Raw genomic sequence first — 21,978 nt, 5'->3', positions numbered from 1 at the left:
AAGCAAAAAGTTCAAGTATCATAAGTAATTAGCACCAATAAACTATTTATAATAAACTTAAATGCATACTAAGGTCATAAAAACTAACATAGGATCAAAAAACAAAGGAAGAATTAAATGAGTCCTAAAATGAGTTAGGGTTCAGTCAAGTCAAATCCTGTATAAGATAGAAAATATAACTCATGGTGGTCTTGGTTACCCATGTGACAACCATTGATATTCTCAGAATTTAACATTATTTAACTATTTGTGCTTCTTTTTTTTTTTTTTTTTTTGACTTTTGATTATCAGCTCAGGACAGTTTTAGCTTCTCTTGACTATCACCAAGTTGAGCAGACAACATGCATTTTGTCCATTTAGTAGGGGAAGAAAAAAGCAGTTAAATTTCATCTTTGCTTCAGAAGATTTACACTCATTAAGGGAACACTTTATTTTAGTTCCCTGAACCAATACAAAAAAGCAGAGGGTTACATTCATTCATTCAGTAAAAATGTTCTGTGCACGTATTAAGCACATAATTGTGTGCTGGGGAACTACAGAGACCACCAAAGTGACACAGTCACAAATCTGATGAGCTTACAAATACTTAGGGAAGGAAAACTAAGCAATGTGTAACATTTAAATAACACATTTAAAGTATACCATTAACTGCCTAAATCAATGGGAGTCCAGGGGAGTGCTTTTCAAGCCAGTCTACAATTTGCTTTTGTTGATGAATCTCTACCCAGATTATAAATAACAGCAAAGTACTCTAACTTGTCCTTGTAATGTAACTGCATTAGTTACACATAGTGACGCTTGGCTGAAAAACACTAAACATGAGTTAATTAATTACAGATACATCTTATTCTTCCTGGCCTGAAGAAGTACATTATGAAAGGAAAGGGTGGCAAAATATCCTGCAAAAAAAACGAAACATTGGGGAAAAAAACCTTATCAAAGTCAAGCATATAATAAAATAAAATAGAGAAAATGGTCAAATTATGGGCCACTTTTTTCTTGGGAGAATCAAGAGTCAACTAAATATCAAAGATACTCCACAAATTATGAAAGTCCCTTACTGAGTAGATGCTATTCTGCAATCTAAGGCAACACTCTCAGAATAAATATGTATTTTCCTTATGAGCTTTGACCACATAGCAACTCCCATCTTAATAATAGCAATCTGATTATAAAAATAAAATCACTGTGGTAAGTTTGGAAATATAGAAAAATTACCTACTGTTCTACTACCTAAAGAAAAATCTGTTCACAGTTTCTTACAATTTTTATCCTATCTACATTTTTATAGAGGTTCACAATTTTATATAGATTTTTTCCTTTATTATACATTAACATTTCTGTTATTTAAAAAAAAAAAAACCCACCTTTTCCTACACATCATTTACCATTACCATAACTCTATTCTATGGGTGCATTTTAATTTTCCTGATCACCCCCATATTGTTAAGCAGATTTTTACTATTAAAAGTATCGATGTGATTAATCTAAATTTATATATAATTTTTATGTTAATTTTTCAGACATTTCACATTATGTGCTTAAGATACTGCCTATAAGTACAGTCACTCAATCAAAGGCTATGAACATCTTTAAGGCCTTTGATATGCTATATATGGAAATAATTGTTTCAGCTGAATACTGATTCTCCTAATGAAAAATTAATTAAACACTTGCAATATATATTTCTCTTGCTTATCTCACAAGCCCTCCTTCAAATACACACAGTACAACAAACTAAATTTGATGAATTAAAAAGGAGACATTAAGCAGAATATTCTAAAGGACAAGATTTCAAACATGGAAATTATTATTAATATCAGTGTTTCAAGAGAGGAGGGTGTGATCAACTTTATCAGATATACTTAAAGACTGGAGTAAGAGCAGGGCAGCAAACTGAAGTCCTTGTTAACCTTACTGAGGAATTTCAACAGAGTAGTGAGAGGTAAGCCCCATGAACGTGCTTGCTGGAAAGTAAATGGGAGGTCAGGGAGGGAAAGACAGTGGGATGAGTACAGCTCTTTGGGAGAATGCTAAGTCTCAAGAAAAGTTCTTTTCTTAAATGAAAATTGATGTATGGCCAATAGAGGGTTTTCCTCAGCTAGGAGACACTAGATCTGTGTGCTGAGGAATGATTTCAAATGTAGAAAGAAATTAATGCTGCAACAGAAAGGTGGAGTAACTGCAGGAGTTAAAAATCCTTGTGAAAGCAAGAAGAGCTGGAGCCTACAGCACAGTGGAGCAGCTGGACCACCCTGCTGTGCCTGGGACACACCGCCCCCCGGCTTTGGGCACTGGAAGTCTTGCATCCAGGCAAACAGCTCAGTTCCAAGTGAACTATCTCTGGGCTCTTCAGCTGGCTCTTCCCATGGCGGGCTCCTTCTTATTTTTCACACCATCTTCTCAAATGTCGCCTCCTCAAGGTTTCTACACCACCCTAAAGTAGACCCTTTCCTCATTTTACCTGATTTAAACAATGACACACTCTGTATTTATTGTTGAAATTTACTTAGTGATTCTCTTCCGCTAGAATATAAGCCCCGTAAGGCTTGATATCTTGTTCACCACTGTTATGTCCTACCTACTGAGAAAGTAGGTGCTCAATCAATGTTTTTTAAGGAACTTATTAAAATGAATCGCAAAGTAATTATGGCTAAAATGAATCCTACTTCAACAACATTTATTCAAAACCTACTATTTTGCAAGTATTATGCTCAGCAACAGAATTTGAAAAGTGAATAGACATGGACCACATGTCCGTGTTGAATACGCATGACCACATGTTTTAGTAGGACCACAAAGAACAGGGCAAAGAACCCAGCCAAAGCAAGGAAAGTCTTTGAAGATATATGGGATATTAGGCAATCAAAAGATGTATGCAAAAATACAATATCTAGTAGCCCACTTTTCAATGCTAACAAGGAGCCCTGTGATAATTCTTTCAGATCCAAAAAGTTACCTACTAATGTATGTTTTTAACCATTTTTTAAATATATGCCTATTAAGTAAAAATTACCACTAGTTCATACAATTGTTTTTCTTTTGAGTATAAGGGTTCTTGTTATAATACATTCTACTTATTTAGAGTTAATTATTCTAAGGTCAATAGTCTTACTAAATTTTTTCTGACGCACTCTAATGAATGGCATCTATTTTTTAATTCTTCAATCAACTTTATTAAAGTATAATTTATATACAAAAATGGACATTTTACATTTTAAAAGTTTTGACCAATATATACACTCATATAACCAACCACCAGAATCAAGATATAGAATATTTTTATCATTCCAAGAAGTTCCCCCATGTTCCTCTGCAGTCAAACCCTGTCCCCACAGCTCTGACCATAAGCAATCACTGCCTTCTGTGATGCAAGATTAATTTTTAGCATTCTGAAGTGTCATTGAGATGGAATCATGCAGTATGTACTTTACTGTATCTGCTTTCATTCAGTATTACATTTTTGAGATTCATGCATGGCTGTGATTCTGTTGTTTGTTCCTTTTTAATACCGAGAAGGATCCATTGTATGGATATACTACAAATTGTTTATCTATTCACCTCTTGATGGATATGTGAATTTTTTCCAGTTTTGGGCTATTATAAATAAAGCTTCTATGAACAGTAAATGACTTTGTGAATATATGCTTTCATTTCTCTTGAATAAATATGCAGAATTAGAATTGCTGGGTTAAATGGTAAGCAGATGTTTAAACGTATAAAAAGAACTACCAAACTTTTTCCAAACTGTTTAACACACCTACAAGCAATGTCTTTAAGTGTTTTAAAACTTTATTTTATTGACAATCTATAATTTGGCTATAAATGTCGTTTTAGAATTTACTTTAATAGTAAGTATAATGTGCTTTATAATTTCTTATATATTGTTATAATGTTCCCCCCACTCTTGAGTATATTCAATTACAGTTAGTTAGTGGGAGTGTAGTGGTAACCTATTGTGGTTTTAATTTACCTTTCCCTGATGACCAATAACGTTGAGCAACTTCTCATGCATTTAATGAACTTTTTTTAATCCTCTTTTTTTGCCCTTTTCACTTTTTAAACAGCGTTTTTCAAATAGCAGTACTTTTAAATTCTGATTAAGTTCAATTAATTTTCTTTTGGTGATTGTATTTTGTGTCCCACCTAAGGAATTTTTGTAAATGACAACACTTTAGTATAGATTTTTAACATTTTTATTTTCAAACAATTCCAAATTCAGAGAAAAATTGCAATAGTGGTATGAACATCCATACACCCCTTAGCCATATACATCTAACGTTAACATTTTTCCCACTTGCTTTATCATTTTCTCCCTCTTGCCTCTCTGGTCCCTGCCTCACCTCTTTAACTTACCCCTCCCATGTGTGCGGGTGGGAGGTTTGGGGGTGTGTGTGTGTCGCATAATATTGTTTCTGAACCATGTGAAGATAAGTTACATACACTATGGCCCTTTACCCCTAAATACTTCAGTGTTTATTTCCTGAGAATAATGATACTCCCATATATACCTACAGTAGAGTTATCAACTTCAGTACACTCAACATCAGTATTTTTATCTAATCTACCATCTATACTCCAAATTTTTGAAGTGTCCCAATAATATTCTTTATAGCATTTTTATAGCTTTATTGAGGCATAATTGGCCTATAATAAGCTGTATATATTTAAAGTGTATAATAATCACAGTCAAGATAGTGAACATACCCATAACCCTCAAAAGTTTCCTCATGCCTCTGTGATTCATCCCTACATATTTCATTTTTTGATATTATTGTAAATGATATTTTTTATTTCAATTTCCCCTTGTTAGTTCTTAAATTACCACTGATTTTTATACATTCACTTTGTATCCTGCAACACTGAAAAATTATTAGTTACAGTAACTTTTATGTAGGTACCTTTTGATTTTCTAAAGAGATAACTACGTCACCTGTGAAAAAAGGACTTCTTAGCAATCTATACTTTTTTATTTATGTCTCACGCTTGTTGTACTGTCTAGGACCTCTAGTATAATGTTGAATAGGTGTAATAACAATAGAAATCTTTGCCTTGTTTCCAGTCTTAGGGTGAAAGTTGTCAGTTTTCCAGGTTTTGTAGATTCCCTTTCTTAAGTTAAAGAAGATCCCTTTTACTCTCAATATGCAAAGAGTTTTAAACTGTGAATGAATGCTGGATTTTGTCAAATGCTTTTGTTGCATCTATTGAGATGATCATGATCATTCGGTTTTTCTCTTTTAGTCTCCCAATGTGGTGAATTACGCTGATTGAATTTCAAACGTTAAACCAAGCTTGCACTCTCAGAATAAACCCCACTTGATCATTAAGTGTTATCCTTTCTATATACTATTGGATTTTATTTCCTGAAATACTATTTAGCATTTTAAAGTAATATTTATTAGAGATATTAGACTATAAGTTTCTTTTTTCTCTGGTTTTGGTATCAGACAATGCATTGGGAAGTGCTGTTACCTCTTTTATTTTTTGGAAGAGGCTGTGTAGAATTTATATTATTTCTTCCTTTCTTGTGTAACAGAATTCACCAATGAAACCAATGGCTCAGAGTTTTCTTTGTTGGAAGGTTTTTAACTATAAATTCTTCATATACAGAGAGATGTTATGATTATTTACTACTTGTTGAGTGAGTTTTGGTAGTTTTATCTTTTAATTTGTCCATTTGTCCATTTCACCCAAATTGTCAAATTTATTATTCCAAAATTATCCATAATATTCTATTCACTTATCCTTTTTTTTGTCATCTAGCTCAGGACCCCATCTATCAGGTATCATATTTAGTTATGCAAAGTAAGTCATTTTTCAAGTACTTAATTCATTTCAGTTAGATCTTAAACTCTATTTACAACTAAAGTACATACTGTATATATCTAGATGTACAGAAGCTCACACTGATTTAAATACTCCTCTTTACCATGGAAACCTGAGTACTCTCCTTTCCATGCTTATATATAAGGAAATATGTATATCACGTCTCACTTTCATTTGTATTTACAAATAACTCCCTGGACTTATGTTCTTTCTTTTCTCCATTGTTATTACACAACTCTTCTATATAAAGTAGCAAAGTTTATGTGTCAAAGGATAATACAAATTTTCCACTACCCAAAACCTTACTGAAGTAGTGAAACAAAAATTGTATTTGAGAACTTTGACCCTGAAGCTGTAACAGCCAACATAAAAATCTAGCTCTGTTATATAGTGACAGTGGGATCCTAGTCAAGTGCCTACCTTGCACTCTCAAGCATCACTTCCTCAGGGACTATGCAGTCCAAATCAGAAGCCAAAACCTTTACTTCAGTTTACAATTATATGGCTATGACTCTGACTATTTGTAGTAATGTCTGTCTCTATCATTTAAAACTGATTCCAAGACAGCAAGACAGGCTTTCTCCAGCACTCATCACAGTCCTGGGCACTTACTAAGGACTAATAAATGACTTACAATTATCATTTCAAAGGTAAATGTAATATGCAGGATAGCCACTAGAGGCTGCCTTGTTTCTCTATTTATTCCTCCTCCAGAACATACGCATGAACTGTGAAGATTCAGGATACTTAAAAACAACCACAACAACTTTTATGTTTAAGTCATTTACTATACATAAAATTTCGGTGATTCCAAAATATCATTCTTCACACACTACTTATTTTATTATTGCTAAGCACATGTAATTAAGCAATATTATTACTTAATATTTCTGTTTTTAAAAAATCACTTTTTATTCAGATTTAGTGAAAAAGAAAACTTTGTCATGGATGAATCATTTGGAAACCACCAAAATAAATGAATAATTACTAAAAATTTTAAAATACACATAACCATATATCAATAAAAGTTATTTAGCTTATATCTGTGGGATGTTTACCACATGCTAAAAAACAATGTTAAAAAATTAGAATGTATAAAAATGTATAAAAAATTAGATACTTATAAAACTTTAAGTCAATGAAAAACTTGCATTTGAAATATTACTTGTGGTTATTTTAAGACTACTAAAGCAAAAAATAATTTTTTAAACATGAAAATGATTTAAGTGCTTGGAAAAAGGTGATCTTTTATATTTTCATCACTAAGATACAAACTTCAATGACTATCCATATTATTCAGTGAAACATTAGCTGTAAAGACCAAATTAATGCAGATCTTGCTAAGTAGAAAGAAAATTTCTCAACAATATTAACAGCAAACTATTAAAAGTAGAGATCAGCAATTATTAATATTCTAGTATGTGCTATTTCTTAAACATTTTAAATTGGTAAGTAAACCTCTATGTATTGCGGAAGAGAAAAGTACTTACTGAGGAGACTGGCCAGTTGATTTGTTACGGGCTTGGAAGGTCACATAAACAAGTCCATGATTATAGGATACGAAGTAGAATCAGGAAACTACAGACGTGTTATAGGAAGCCAATCATGGAAGGACTTCTACATCCAACTCCTTACAACTCTCTGAGGAAACATATTTTAAATCTATTGATATTTTCAACTTTCATTTTAGAAATCAGACCTTAAATTAAAGATATTCCCTTTGGGACCTACTACCTTAATTGCTTTTTCTGGCTGTAGCTACTAAACAATTGACAAGGGGTTTGTTTTGCTTTATTTTTAAAAGTCTGTCAAATGTTCTCCATATACTAGTATAACACTAATTGAGAACTGACTATAACATTTATTGTGTACTAGGTACCAGGTACGGTGACAAGCACATTCCTAATTCTATATACTTTCAGCATCCCCTCGACAGATGAGGGCTGAGAGAAGTCAAGTAACTATTTAAAATTCTCACAGTGGGCTTCCCTGGTGGCGCAGTGGTTGGGAGTCCGCCTGCCGATGCGGGGGGCGCGGGTTCGTGCCCCAGTCAGGGAGGATCCCGCGTGCCGCGAAGCGGCTGGGCCCGTGGGCCATGGCCGCTGAGCCTGCGCGTCTGGAGCCTGTGCTCCGCGGCGGGAGAGGCCACGCAGTGAGAGGCCCACGTATCGCAAAAAAACAAAAAAAAACAAAACAAAAAAACCCATAAAAGTCTCACAGTAAATAATTGGCAGAACTGGGATATGAACTTTAGGCTCTTCAACCTAATAAGCACAATCCTCTAAGGGAAGACCATAAGTGCAGGGACCCTAAATACAAAAGATTTCTAAAATTCCCCATTACAGAGATGGAAATATTGTACTATACAAACAACCCATTTCTAATCATGCCCTTTCCATGCCAGTCCCTAATCCCTTCCATTCCTCCATTCCAGAAATTGGTTCCATTTTCAGTCTCTCTGGCAAACTCAATAAGGAGCAGCAATCCTTTTAGCTAAGAAATATGTAACAGCATTGACTAGTTTGATACTATTTTTCTAAGATCCACGATCTTTTTTTCCATGCTTTTCTTCAATATATTATGGCTCACACACAAAAAGATTTAGAATTCAAACATTAGGAGCTAATGTTCTATAAAAATACTTTGAATTCTTAGTATTAATAACATCAAAAACAACTTCTACCAAAAATAAAACGAAAAACCCAAAGCCTCATTCAAATGAAAAGTTTAGTTTACTGAGTCTGGGTAAACTGAAATTAAAGCCGACATTTAACTGTTGGTATACACTTACATGTAAACCAATAACCTGACCTAAGGCTATATAAGAACGCTATATTTTTATTTTTCCACAGACCTAAAGGATATACTTCACTGCTTCAATGTAACATAACTTACCTGATAACATAATTATTGCCACCTCTATTTTGGTGCTTAAAGGAAGAACCTATGCAGAAAGACAGGGAAATCTAAAAGTGCGTAAGTGGCAAACTTTGTATACTGTGCTAACATATTTGTATACTGTCCAATATATATATACTGTCCAAAGTATACTTTGTATACTGTCCAAACTTAGTATACTGTGCTAACACTTGATAAAGGATATCAAAACTGTCAAAAGCAGCCAAGTTTGAAAACAATTTCTCAGTTCCACAGTCAGTACCTTGACTCCAGCCTAAATGTACAAGTCAGAAATGTTGCAAGGCATAGCGGAGAAAGAATGGCTATGGACATAAGAGAACTGACTTTAGTTCTTTGAATACTTATTGATGGAGTTGACTTATCCGGGTCATTGAACGTCTCTAGGATTAAGTTTACTTTTCCCTCCACTGAGGGACTGCATTTGATATTTTGAAGCATCCCTGTGTATTAAATCCTGAGATTCTAACAGTTTGCTACTGAAGTCGAGGCTATCAGGGTATTCTCTGATCCACGCAAATCCAAACCTCTGAGTTCCATTTTCTATTTACTCTCTCCACCTCCCACACCCCACCCTATGGCATCCTGCCCTATCACTACTAACTCGGTGGCGAGAAGGCGCTCTCCTAGGCCTCCAGGGCAAACGGATACACGGCTGGGAAGGCAAGGAAGAGAAAGGAAGCCGCATTCTGACTACAGCCCTTGCCCTGGGCACTTGCTACACATGCGGAGAAAATGCCATCAATTGGCGGCACACAGCAGAAAAAGTGAAACGTGCTAAGGAAAAGTGAAGCAGCTCGGCGGCGGGCGTGAGGCCACTTTCGGGGCCATCGCACCTCTCCCCCACTAGTCCCGGACTTTACCTGGGCTTATACAGGTCAGGCCTGATCTCAGGAATGGGGCCTCCTCACCGCGAAGGCGGGACCCAGCTCGAGGTCAGAGTTCCCCTCTGTTCCCGAAAGGACATCCAAGAGAATGAATGTTCCTAAACCACCGTCATAACCGCTCCTCAACCACGGAACACCGCTGACACTTACCTGTCCAGAAGCTGCTCTCGCGATAGTTCTTGGGTCAGCCCTCCGTAACTCCAGTCCCCGCCCCCTACCTCATTTGGCCAATCAAAAAGGAGTGGGGGCGGAATTTTGTCTTTGAGCGTGGAGCGGGGCCCTCTATCTTTGCTCACTAGTGGGGAGAACGGGCGGGGCGGGGGCGGGGCTGGGGCGGGGAGAGGGGGGGTACGGCACGCGCCATTTCTCGCGAGACTGGGGACCAGGAAGACGCCTGCAGAGCCAGGCTGCTGCTGCAGCTGCGGCTGAGGCAGAGGGTGGTGCTGCTTCCAGACCGTTTGCCTCCGAGCCTGGGCCTGGTCTCCAAGTGAGGAGGCGGGACGTGGCCAATCCGGGGCCCTGAAGGTGCCCAGTGCCCGCTGAGGCTTAGTGGGGATTCAGGCTGCGGCCTGTCAGAGCCAGACAGGGAGGCGCCCACGCTCCTGACAGTATAAGATGGCGGCGATGGCGCCTGGAGGTGGTGGCGGCGGCGTGAATCCATTCCTCAGCGATTCGGACGAGGACGACGACGAGGTTTCAGGGACCGACGAGCGGCGGGCAGGACTTCGGCTGAGTTCCGGGGTCGGCCTAGATCCTGGTTCTGCGGACTCGCTATCGCCTCAGGATCCCGTGGCCTTAGGGAGCAGTGCACGACCAGGGCTCCCTGGGGAGGCGTCGGCGGCTGCGGTGGCCCTGGGGGGCACTGGCGAGACCCCGGCCCGATTGTCAATTGATGCGATCGCGGCTCAGTTGTTGCGCGATCAATACTTGCTGACCGCCCTGGAGCTGCACACCGAGCTGTTAGAGAGTGGCCGCGAGCTCCCTCGGCTGCGCGATTACTTCTCCAATCCCGGCAACTTCGAGAGGCAGAGCGGGACCCCGCCGGGGTTAGGGGCGCCGGGGATCCCTGGAGCAGCCGGCGTTGGAGGCGCAGGAGGTCGGGAGCCGAGTACTACGTCGGGTGGGGGACAGCTCAGTAAGTGAACAACAGCCCTGTCACTCCGGCTGGACTGTTGGGATTGCAAGGGGTCGTTGTGGGGAGGGGTACTTCCGGGCGGATACTGAGTATGAGGAACATTTTAGTTGGAGAGTTGGGGCGGGGGGTGATCTTCTGCGGTGGAAGCAAAAGGATCTGGCAGTGACTGTTCTCTGCCTGCCTGCCTCCAGCTCTTGGCTGGACTTGCACCTGCTCCTGGCTCCACTCTTGGTGTCGGGATCTACTAAATAGCCAGCGTTTCTAGTTCACTGGCTATTACGTGACCCCAGAAGACTCCCTTGCAACCTTGGTTTATCGCTTTAATCCTTTTTCCGTTTTCTCCAATCCCCTGAATCACCACTGCCTGGAAACAGTGTTCCTTAAATTGTTCGCAGTAATTATTTGACTCAAAGTCAAGAGAGAAAAGAATAGGAAATTTCTCTCCACGAAATCAGATCCACTTGAAGACCCTTTGTCTTTGGGAAGACTTGCTCACTCAAAAATTAGGTTTTCTGTTGCATAAAATTTGTTCTGTTTAAATTCAGTTTAATTCCATTTCTGTTCCTTAATTTCAGTAGGTTTCCAAAATTACAGGAAGTCTAAGGAGCTGGCTAGGCAAGTTCTGCCTGCAGTGTATCTGCTGGTGTCACCACCTCACAGGCTTTTTTCTCTGCCTAAGTTAGGAATTAACTTTTTTACCTTGTTATAATCATTGTTAGCAGTATAGAGTAGTCGTTTACTTCATTCATCATATATTTATAAGCATTTCTTATGACTTTAAAACGTGCTGTCAAGGATGTGTACTGTATTCCTAGGACCCACCCCTTTTGAGAGGCATCTTAGATTTTTTCCCTTATTAATGGTATGAGGTGTTTTTGTGCGTTATGTGAGGCCAACTGGAATTTACTAACAAATGTTAAATATACAGTTTTAAAAGTGTAACCCAATTGATTTTTTTTTGTCTATACTTTTTTTTTTTTTTTTGCGGTACGCGGGCTTCTCACTGCTGTGGCCTCTCGCGTTGCGGAGCAGAGGCTCCGGACGCGCAGGCTCAGCGGCCATGGCTCACGGGCCCAGCCGCTCCGCGGCATGTGGGATCTTCCCGGACCGGGGCAAAAACCCGTGTCCCCTGCATCGGCAGGCGGACTCTCAACCACTGCGCCACCAGGGAAGCCCTGTCTATACTTTTAAATGGTGCCAGAGACTTATATTTCCTAACTTAGCTGTAGTGAAAGTGCAAAGAGTGCACTTTCCATCAGGGTAAATACTGAGCATATTTCTCTCTTGAATATGGAACTTTCTCAGCAGGTGTAACTTCCTTGCTCAATATTATAGGATAATATTCCGTTTCTGGAAACGATTTTCTCATTGCTGACCTTTAAGACCATAAAATGTAACAAAGAGCAGTGTAACAAAATTGTTAGGTAGTTGGCTTTCTTTGTTTGGTTTCAGATTTTTGAACTAATAATGATTTTCACCTGATAAGCTCTTACTACTTCCTCAAGACCCAGCTCAAATGTCATCTTTGTAAATGTTTCCCACACTCTCCAGGCTTGGTTGTTTGGTTCTTTCATTGTACTATTTTCAAACCTCAACCGTTGCTTTTAGCTTTTTGTATTTGATTTGTTAACAGTATCATTTTTCTCCATTAGATAGTCAATTCTTGAGGGTCATCTTTATATTCCTCACAGTTTGTGCAGTTCCTGGCCTGTTGTTGAACATAATTAAATTGCATCTGCTGTGTTTTTCTACTATATAAATATAATGAAATGGGTTATTACTTACTTCATAACTTTATTCTATTTAATTTAAAAGAATTTATTATCCTGTTCACCCTACCTTATTATGGCGTGATATCACTGTTTATAGTGAAAATGTCTCTTAAAAACCTTTCGTATACAAATATATTTATAATTTAGACAATATTATAGAGGTGTTTTAGAGTAAAAATTGACTTCTAAATGCCTTTGCATTATACATTTGTATAGTTTCTTGAAACAACTTAAGTCCTGTGATCAAAAATCAAAATTTAACTACAATCAAATATTCATCTGCAGTTGTGCTTTTCTATTATCCTCATTTAATTGGACCTTTTTTGGGTATAACTCAAAAATATATAATTAAATATTTTAGATAATGTATTTTCAAGTTAGTACAAAACAAATGAGCAACAGGGAAAAAAGTATCAAAATTATCCATAATCCAACCAGTGGTACTTGCCTTTTCTGTCTTTTCTATCCATATAATTTAGAAACCAAAAATTGTTTTAAACTGTTTTATATAGCTTTATATTAGTTGACAGACACTGTAATTTTTACCATCAACTTTGAGGTAAAATTCCATACAATAAAATGTGCCCATTTCAAGTGTACAGTGTGATGAGTTTTGGAAAAAAAATTACTACTACAAATAAAATACAAAACATTTTTATTGTCACCAGAACTCCTTCATTTTCCTTTGCATTCAATATCCGAAGACCATCACTGACCACTGTAGAACACAATTTTCCAGTCTTGGCCTAGGCACTATCGAAACTTTGGGCCTGATAATTCTTTGTTGTGTTAGTGTCCTCTGCATTCTAGAATGTTTAACAGCATTGCTGGCCTCTCTGTCTGCTAGATACCAGTAGCAACCACCCCGACCCCATTCCCTAAGTTGTGACAATCAAAAAATGTCACCAGCACTGTCCAAGGAAGGGGAAGGCAAAATTTCCCCAATTAAGAACCACTTCCTTAGTTAAGTTTTGTCTATTTTAAAATTTCATATAAATGCAGTTCCGGAGCATATAGTCTTTTCTGTCTGGCTTCCTTTGCTCAGTAAAATGTTTTTGAAGTTTATCCAAATAATGTTTTTATGTGTATTAATAGTTCATTCCTTTTTTGGTTTATCCATTCATCTGTTAGCCATTTGTGTTTTTTCCATTTTTGGCCTGTATGAATAAAGCTGCCATGAACATTCTTGTATAAGTTTTGCCTGGACATATGTTTTCATTTCTTTTGGGTAATACCTAGGAATAGAATTCCTGGGTCATATACTTAGTATATATTTAAATTTGTAAGAAACGGTCAAACTGTTTTTACAAAATGGTTGTATCATTTAATATTTCCATCACCAGTGTGTGAGAGTTTCAATTTCTATACATCCCCCAAACACTTGGTATTTTCAGGCTTTTTATTTAACTCATTCTAGTGAGAGTGCTGTGGCATTTCATTGAGGGCTAGTGATGCTGAGCTATTTCTTCTGAGCTTTTTGCCATTGTGTGTGTGTGTGTGTGTGTGTGTGTGTGTGTGTGTGTATTGCCATTAATGTATCTTTTGTGAAATGTCTCTTCCCAGCTTGTTATTGAGTTATAGTTCTTTATATATTCTGGACCCACATCCTTTATCAAGTATGTGTTTTGCAAATTTTTTCTCCCAGTATGGTTTGCCTTTTCATTTTTTAATAATGGGTCTTATGAACAAAGGTTTTTAATTTTATCAAGTCCAGTTAATTGGGTTTATTCCTTAATGATTTGTGCTCTTTGTGTCCTAAATAAGAAATATTTGCCTATCCTAAGGTTGCAACAATTTTCTTGTGTATTTTCTTCTAGAAATTTTATAGTTTTAGCTTTTAAATTTAGGCCTATGATGGCATCATAAAAAGAAGAAATATTTCTTAAATATTCCTCCTATAAATGTGCAGATATTTATAGCACAAACTTTAGTATAGCTTAAATGCAAGTGCATTGTGTATGTCAAAATATCAGTGCATTTAAATGTCTTAATACAGTCAGAAAATAGATAAATGCTAAAAGAAGTCTGTAAAACTGTGGTTAGTACCATGTTTTGAAGATTTTGACTAAGCTCCTAATCACACAAATTCTGTTTTAGAGATTCTGAGGATGAATCCTTCTTTAGGACCAGACTACTGTCTGTTTTAAGGTCCTCTATGTTCAGTTCTAGCATGTCAGCTGTTGCTAGTTTGGTTATGACTTTATAATACTCAATAAGTACTTTTTGGTTAATTATAAAGAGTATAAAGATTGATAGTATGATTATCTAAAACATTAAATTATTTTTATTTGTTTTTATGTATTTTTTGATGTGTGTCTGATCTGAAAATTCATAAAACTTCAGAATAATACATGTATAGTCAAAAGTAGTTTTCTTTAAAGATGTCTAAAAGCAATTTAACTTTGTAAGATTTACTAAATCGTTTACCCAAAAGTCTGTTGACCTCGGTTAATACTAGTATAGTGGTGGTTTTAAAATACTGTAAGAAGTCTTCATACTATATTTAATCTTTTTTCTTGATTAGAAGAGTAGTCTATATTTATAAAACATTCAAAAATTAAAAGAATTATAGCTTTATAATTTTGATGTTTTCAGTAGAAGAATTTAAAATGAGCTCTAATGAAGTCTCAGTGTTTGATAAATTGTTGCAGCATCATTGTGATGTTCCTACTAGATCCATTTGTTAAACTAATTAGATCTTTTGTATTTTGTTTTACTTGGTTGAATATACACACACATTAATTATATATTTTTCCCTGTATTTTTGCCAGCTGAGCCAATTTGGTAATTGTTTTGCTTTCCAATTAGATTGCAAGATAAAAGTTGTGCCAGTGCCATTGATTAGCACTGAACAGATTGTAGTATCTTATCCAGAGGAATGCTGGTTCCACTCTAAGCCTTAGAGTTCTAATCAAAATTAGACTGTAATTGCTTAGGATGAGCCAGTTCTTTGTAGAGACAGTAGGTGGTCAAATAACTTATGCCTTTCAATGATGGATTTCTTTTATTCTGTATTTATCATCCTCTCAAATTTTTGTAAGGCTGCTTATCAGGAGGCATTTATGATTGAATTTAATAATTTAACTTGTGAGCCTACAGACTTCTTGAGTCATCTTTCTCCTTTTTAAAATTTTCTGTTTCATTACCTTGCCTATCTTTTCTCAAAACTCTGAAAGGGTACATATCTCACTGTGCTCTGTTCCTTTCTTAGTATCACCTGTGCTGTATGATTACCGTCTTCCAGAGTTTCCATCTCTTCTGCTTTACAAAGTACAGTAGTTCCTCCCTGTTAGGTTGGAATTGGGTTTAGTGCTTCCTCTGGCTTCTAACAGGAGAGTATCAAGAATATATTTCTAAAATTTATTAGGTTCACTGCTTTTAGCTGAATGAGACTTCCTACTATTGTCTGGACCATATAGATTCCTAAATTTATCGCTTACATGACTGTCATTTTTTTGCCTATGCATTTCAGTAGCTTCAAACTTATTAATTCTTGTGGAAAATTAGTCAGATATTTTCGTTGCCTAGAACAGTGAAGAGTATAGTTGGTATTCAATATTTTACATTGATCAATACATTTATTAAACTGTGATCAACTAAGGATTGTAGGAATCCAAGAGAAGTTTAGTGTATGTCGTTGAGTTTATGTTCTTGATGGAGAGGCAAGAAAGTGAGGGTAAAGAGAAGATAATGTTTATTTTATGTTTTGCCTTGTTTAAAACATCGTCTGGGAACATGCTTACCATTATCTGGCTCACCAATTAATAAAGAGATTTTAAAATGCAGTATGATGTTTCAAGCCATTGTGGTACATAGTTTAAAAGGAAGCAAGATAGGGGCATTAATCAGGGGAAACAGGCCTTATTTCTGTCAAAAATTAAACTTACACTTTCTACTTTAGGGGTGATCTTCAGAATGTAAGCTTATCTGTTTCTTTGCTTGTTTTTTTAAAAAACATTTGTTGGAAAAAACGTTCCAGGATTAGTGTAATTTTCATTTTGTTTAGTATATTTAGGTCAAAAACTAAATTCGGTTAATTTGTTTTTATATGATGGCTTTTAATTGTGCCCACCCCCTTAACTCCCATGGTTTTAGGATGATTAACTGAAAAAGAACACTTACCTTGATCTAAAAATACAGTCTACTTATATCTAAATTACAAATATCGATTGAGATGGGTCTTAAATATTAATAGCCTATTTTTTTTCTTTCAGGTAGTTGTTTTTATTGGCTTCTACCTATAAGTACTGTGAGAGTTGATGATAAAATATGGTTTCTAAATTATTTATACTAAAAACATACTTGTTGATGCTTAAGTGAATTATGTTTTGCTGTTTGGCTATAATTTGAACACAGCTCCTCTTTGGTTGATTTTTGGGGGTTTTGCATTAGTTTAGGATTGATCTACTTCAACTCACTTATCGTATGAGTGTTTGTTTCAATATTACAATTAACTTTTTTTTGAGATCTAATTGTCATATGACATTTTATTAGTTTTAGGTGTCCAACATAATGATTTGATATATGTCTATATTGTGAAATGATTACCACAGTAAGTTTAGTTAGCAACCATCACCACACAAAGTTACAATTTTTTTTCCTGTATGAGAACTTCTAAGATCTACTCTCTGAGCAACTTTCAAATACACAAAACAGTCTTGTTAACTATGGCCACTATGCTGTACATTCCATCCCCAAGACTTGTTTATCTTAAAATTGGAAATTTGTACCTGCAATTAATTTTTTTTAACATCTTTATTGGAGTGTAATTGCTTTACAGTGTTGTGTTAGTTTCTGCTCTATAACAAAGTGAATCAGCTATACATATACATATATCCCCATATCCCCTCCCTCTTGTGCCTCCCTTCCACCCTCCCTATCCCACCCCTCTAGGTGGTCACAAAGCACCGAGCTAATCTCCCTGTGCTATGCAGCTGCTTCCCACTAGCTATCTGTTTTACATTTGGTAGTGTATATATGTCAATGCTACTCTATCACTTCATCACAGCTTACCCTTCCCCCTCCCCATGTCCTCAAGTCCATTCTCTATGTCTGCATCTTTATTCCTGTCCTGCCCCTAGGTTCATTAGAACCAATTTTTTTTTTTTTTTTTTAGATTCCATATCTTTGTGTTAGCATAGGGTATTTGTTTTTCTCTTTCTGACTTACTTCACTCTGTATGACAGACTCTAGGTCTATCTACCTCACTACAAATAACTCAATTTCATTTCTTTTTATGGCCGAGTAATATTCCATTGTATATATGTGCCACATCTTCTTTATCCATTCATCTGTTGATGGACACTTAGGTTGCTTCCATGTCCTGGCTATTATAAATAGTGCTGCAGTGAACATTGTGTATACCTGCAATTAATTTTTTTTAACATCTTTACTGGAGTATAATTGCTTTACAATGGTGTGTTAGTTTCTGCTTTATAACAAAGTGAATCAGTTATACATATATCCCCATATCTCTTCCCTCTTGCGGCTCCCTCCCTCCAATTAATTTTTAAACTGGTTGCTGGCCCCCATTTCGCTGGAGCATATAACTCTCTAATTCCACATATGCATATGTTTTCTACAAACTAAGGACATCTGCCCAGGAAATCTGAACAAGTTGAATGTAAATTGTCTAATTCACTTTAAAAATATTTTCTTCAGATTTCTGAGAAATGAATACCTGATATAATTGAATACAGCAATGGTATTTACTAAGATTCAGCAAACGATAACACTTAACTATAACAGGATCAAGAAGACTGTCCTAGAGCTGATATATTTGGATTATAGCAAGCTACGTGACAGATCTCTCACACTGGTATGAATAAAATAGAGAAATATGGGCTTGGTAAAAGAGTAGCCGTGGAAAGATGCGTAACTGATAAAAACAACAGTAGGTCTGTGCCAGTCTAGATCATCTATACTTTCGAACTTGGCCCATTTTTTTAAAAAAATTTTATTTATTTATTTATGGCTGTGTTGGGTCTTCGTTTCTGTGTGAGGGCTTTCTCTAGTTGTGACAAGCGGGGGCCACTCTTCACCGCGGTGCGCGGGCCTCTCACTATCGCAGCCTCTCTTGTTGCGGAGCACAGGCTCCAGACGCGCAGGCTCAGTAATTGTGGCTCACAGGCCCAGTTGCTCCGCAGCATGTGGGATCTTCCCAGACCAGGGCTCGAACCCGTGTCCCCTGCATTGGCAGGCGGACTCTCAACCACTGCGCCACCAGGGAAGCCCTTGGCCTATTTTTTGAAGACCACTCAACTTGTAGTATTGATATCTGATCCTCAGTTCTGCTCTGCCACTTACAGCTCTGTTACTTTTAGAGCCTTCTTTTTTTTTTTTTTTTTTTTTTTTTTTTTTGCGGTATGCCGGCCTCTCACTGTTGCGGCCTCTCCCGTTGCGGAGCACAGGCTCCGGACGCGCAGGCTCAGCGGCCATGGCTCACGGGCCCAGCCGCTCCGCGGCATGTGGGATCCTCCCAGACCGGGGCACGAACCCGTGTCCCCTGCATTGGCAGGCGGACTCTCAACCACTGCGCCACCAGGGAAGCCCTAGAGCCTTCTCATTCTGTGTGAAGCATCGTAATCATTTCTGTCCACTGCTAGTTATAGGGTTTTAATGAAGTTTACGTGAGGGTATATATGTGAGAGGACTTCAAAAACTCATTTTATAGTTACTTCTTTCTTTTATAAGAAAAAATATATGAAGCGATGAGGGAAAACTAGATCAGATTTGCTGATGATAAAAGACTGAGAAAGATAGTTGATGTCTGCTAGTACTAATTTGTAGGATTAAATGGGGCTAATGGGTATATGGCATCCTAATTAAAATAATCGTTTAAAAAACATACTGGGAACATTTGTACTTGAAATTCACAGGAAAGTTTGATAGCATTTCTTTTTGAGTAGCCACCAAAAATTAGATCAAAGAAGTCTGCTCATTTTAAGGGAAAAAGCGGTATAGCATAGTGAGTTAAGAGCACAGTTTGGAGTCAGACTACCTGGCTTGGATCCTGTTTCTGCTACTTTTTTATCCTTGTGACTTTGAATAAGTAACTGAATCTCTCAATGCCTCAGTCTCTTCATCTAAAAATGAGAATAACGGTACCTACCTCATAGAGCTGTTGTGAGAGTCAGCTGAATTAATATTTATTATCATTTGCGGTAAGTCTGTATAAGTGTAAAATAAATTATGAAAAGGCAAACATTGGATTTAGGATTTTGTAATGGTTCATTAAAACCTGCTACCGTACAGTTAATGCATTGTACTTTATGTTTGTAAAGGCATTGTGCCTACATTTTTACAGATGTGTTTAATCACATTCATGTAAGTTATTTTTAAATATAATTTCTTTTTGTGTTCTTCTTAGACAATGGTTACTTACTCAATTTTATAACTAATGGATGGCCAGAAAAGGTTTTTTTTCCCTTTATTTATTTTTGTTTTGGAACTTAATAATAGTTTTAAAAAATCAATATATGTTGCCATCTACAGAACAAGTACTTTAAAAGCAAAGAAGAGCAGAGGTAGACAGAGTGAAGTAAGAAAGAGATTACAGACCAGAAACAAGCTCAAGGAGTCTTTTGTATAGGAAAAAGAGTCAAATCAGTGCGGGAAGGGTAGGCTATTCAATAAATTTTTCTCCTTCTAGAGGGAAATTATTTCTTTACCTCCTACCATACACATACACACACACGAAAACAAAGTCTCCAAATGAATTAAAATACTAAATGTGGGAAATGGAACTTGAAAACTTTTGGAAGAAAATATTAAAACATATTTATGACCTTGAGGTGAGGATTTCTTAGACATAAAAATTGTACACTTTAAAGTAAGAGATTGATATATTTGTATCAAAATTAAAATTCCTGTATGTAAAAAGCTAACATAAAGTAAAAGACAAGCCACAGACTAGGAGTACATATTTGCCATATACATATAACAGTCAAAAAGTATTTCAAATTTAGAATCTGTATAGAATGCCTGTAAATTAAGAGAAGGAAAATAACCTAATGAAAAATAGGCAAAGGATAAAAATAGGTAATTCAAAAAGAAGCAAACCAATAAAAAGTTGCTCAAATTCACTAGTAATCAGGGAAATGCATTTCACAATACCCAGCCTTTTGGCAAAAATGAAGATGTCTGACAACTCTTAGTATTCCTGATATGGAGGAAGCAGGCACTCTTGTACTACCAGTAGAAGTGTCGATACAACTACTTTGAAGAATATTTTGATAAAATCTAGAAAAGTTGAAGATGTGCACACCCTTCAACCCAGCTTTTCCACGTGTAAGTATTTGGAACTTATGAGGGTGTGTAACGAGGTGTGTACAAGGTTGGAAACAGTCCTCTTGGCCATACATAATGGAAACATTAGTTATGGTATATTCATGAAATGGAAATCTTAGCAGCCTTTAATCAGATCTCAGATCTGTTGTGGAGCATTACAGTTCTATACCATTATTTAAATTTTCAAATACATAAAACAATACTGTATATTATTTGTGGGTACTTGTATATGTATTATAGATATAAAAGCATCAACTAGAGTCACACCAAATCCATTACTGTGATTGCCCTCGAGGAGGGAAACATTAGGGACATGAACTTTAAGGTATTATTTCTTTTTAAGTTGCAGACTGTTAGCAGTTGTTCATATCAGGTGGTGGTTATATGGTATTGTACTTTTCTTTAAAGCAATTTAAAGTAAAGCATTTTAAAGTATTTTTGTCAAAATTTGCATGTAGTAAATTCCGGTAAAACAAGAAAAATTTGTAGTGGGAGTTATAACTCCACTATTCCACCCTTAATTGGCACCTAATCCTATAACTGTGCAGTGTAAATTGAGTTTGGTGTTTTTAGTGACATGAAATACCATCTTCTTTCTGGTATATGAACCCAGAGAATGAATTTTGCATAGTAAGTTATTTCTGCGTATGTGTTTGGTATATGTCTACCTTTTTTGTTACCTTATATTGAATATCTGTCTTGTGTCATCTATTAATTAAATTTGCACAAAATAACAGCAAAAAAATGTCATTCTTTGCTCACAAACTATTGGTACATATGTACCAGTTTCTCTATTCTCAGTCTTCTGTTGCCATTTGTAACCTTGAGGATCAGTTTTCTCTGGAAGGGAAATCTTCAGAATCAGTTAATAATTCTTAGTATAATGTTGACACAAATCTCTTTTAAGATACATTTGACATGTTTCAAGTGAACAAAACTGTACCAATAGCTTTTTATTGCATCGTATGAGGAGTTTTGTAACTATTCTGTTGATGTATATCTGTACGGAAATAGAATTACTGTTAGAAAAGTACCTAGCAACAGCCTTAAAGTTTCTAATTTTTCTAGGTAAGAGTAGCTCTTGATTGTAGGCATTCTTTACAATCATGGGAAGCTTCTTTTTTTCTTCAGGGATGGATATGTGAGTAAGGAG

General features: G+C 36.5%; 2 protein-coding genes across 13 annotated transcripts in view; one reads left to right on the top strand and one right to left on the bottom strand.

Annotated features, from left to right (window-relative positions):
* The window catches only part of PIGN (phosphatidylinositol glycan anchor biosynthesis class N), a 111,612-nt gene extending 101,683 nt beyond the window's left edge, over window positions 1–9,929 (bottom strand). For 5 of the 7 annotated variants that reach the window (XM_067698905.1, XM_067698908.1, XM_067698909.1 and 2 more), the window contains exons 1-2: window positions 9,606–9,773; window positions 7,317–7,467 (exon numbers count right to left, since the gene is read on the bottom strand). The gene's annotated coding sequence lies outside the window, so the exon portion shown is untranslated. The other 2 variants (XM_067698907.1, XM_067698906.1) reach the window with 2 other exon arrangements.
* Window positions 9,930–10,007: 78 nt separating this feature from the next.
* The window catches only part of RELCH (RAB11 binding and LisH domain, coiled-coil and HEAT repeat containing), a 121,958-nt gene continuing 109,987 nt past the window's right edge, over window positions 10,008–21,978 (top strand). For all 6 annotated transcript variants that reach the window (XM_067698903.1, XM_067698902.1, XM_067698901.1 and 3 more), the window contains exon 1: window positions 10,008–10,764. In XM_067698903.1, coding sequence (XP_067555004.1) covers window positions 10,245–10,764 — 520 coding nt within the window. In that variant the 5' untranslated portion in view covers window positions 10,008–10,244. The remainder of the gene's footprint in view (window positions 10,765–21,978) is intronic.

This window comes from Pseudorca crassidens, chromosome 12 (assembly GCF_039906515.1).
Source record: "Pseudorca crassidens isolate mPseCra1 chromosome 12, mPseCra1.hap1, whole genome shotgun sequence".
In the NCBI taxonomy this organism is placed as follows: Eukaryota; Metazoa; Chordata; class Mammalia; order Artiodactyla; family Delphinidae; genus Pseudorca; species Pseudorca crassidens.
This window is presented reverse-complemented; position numbering and strand designations above follow the sequence as displayed.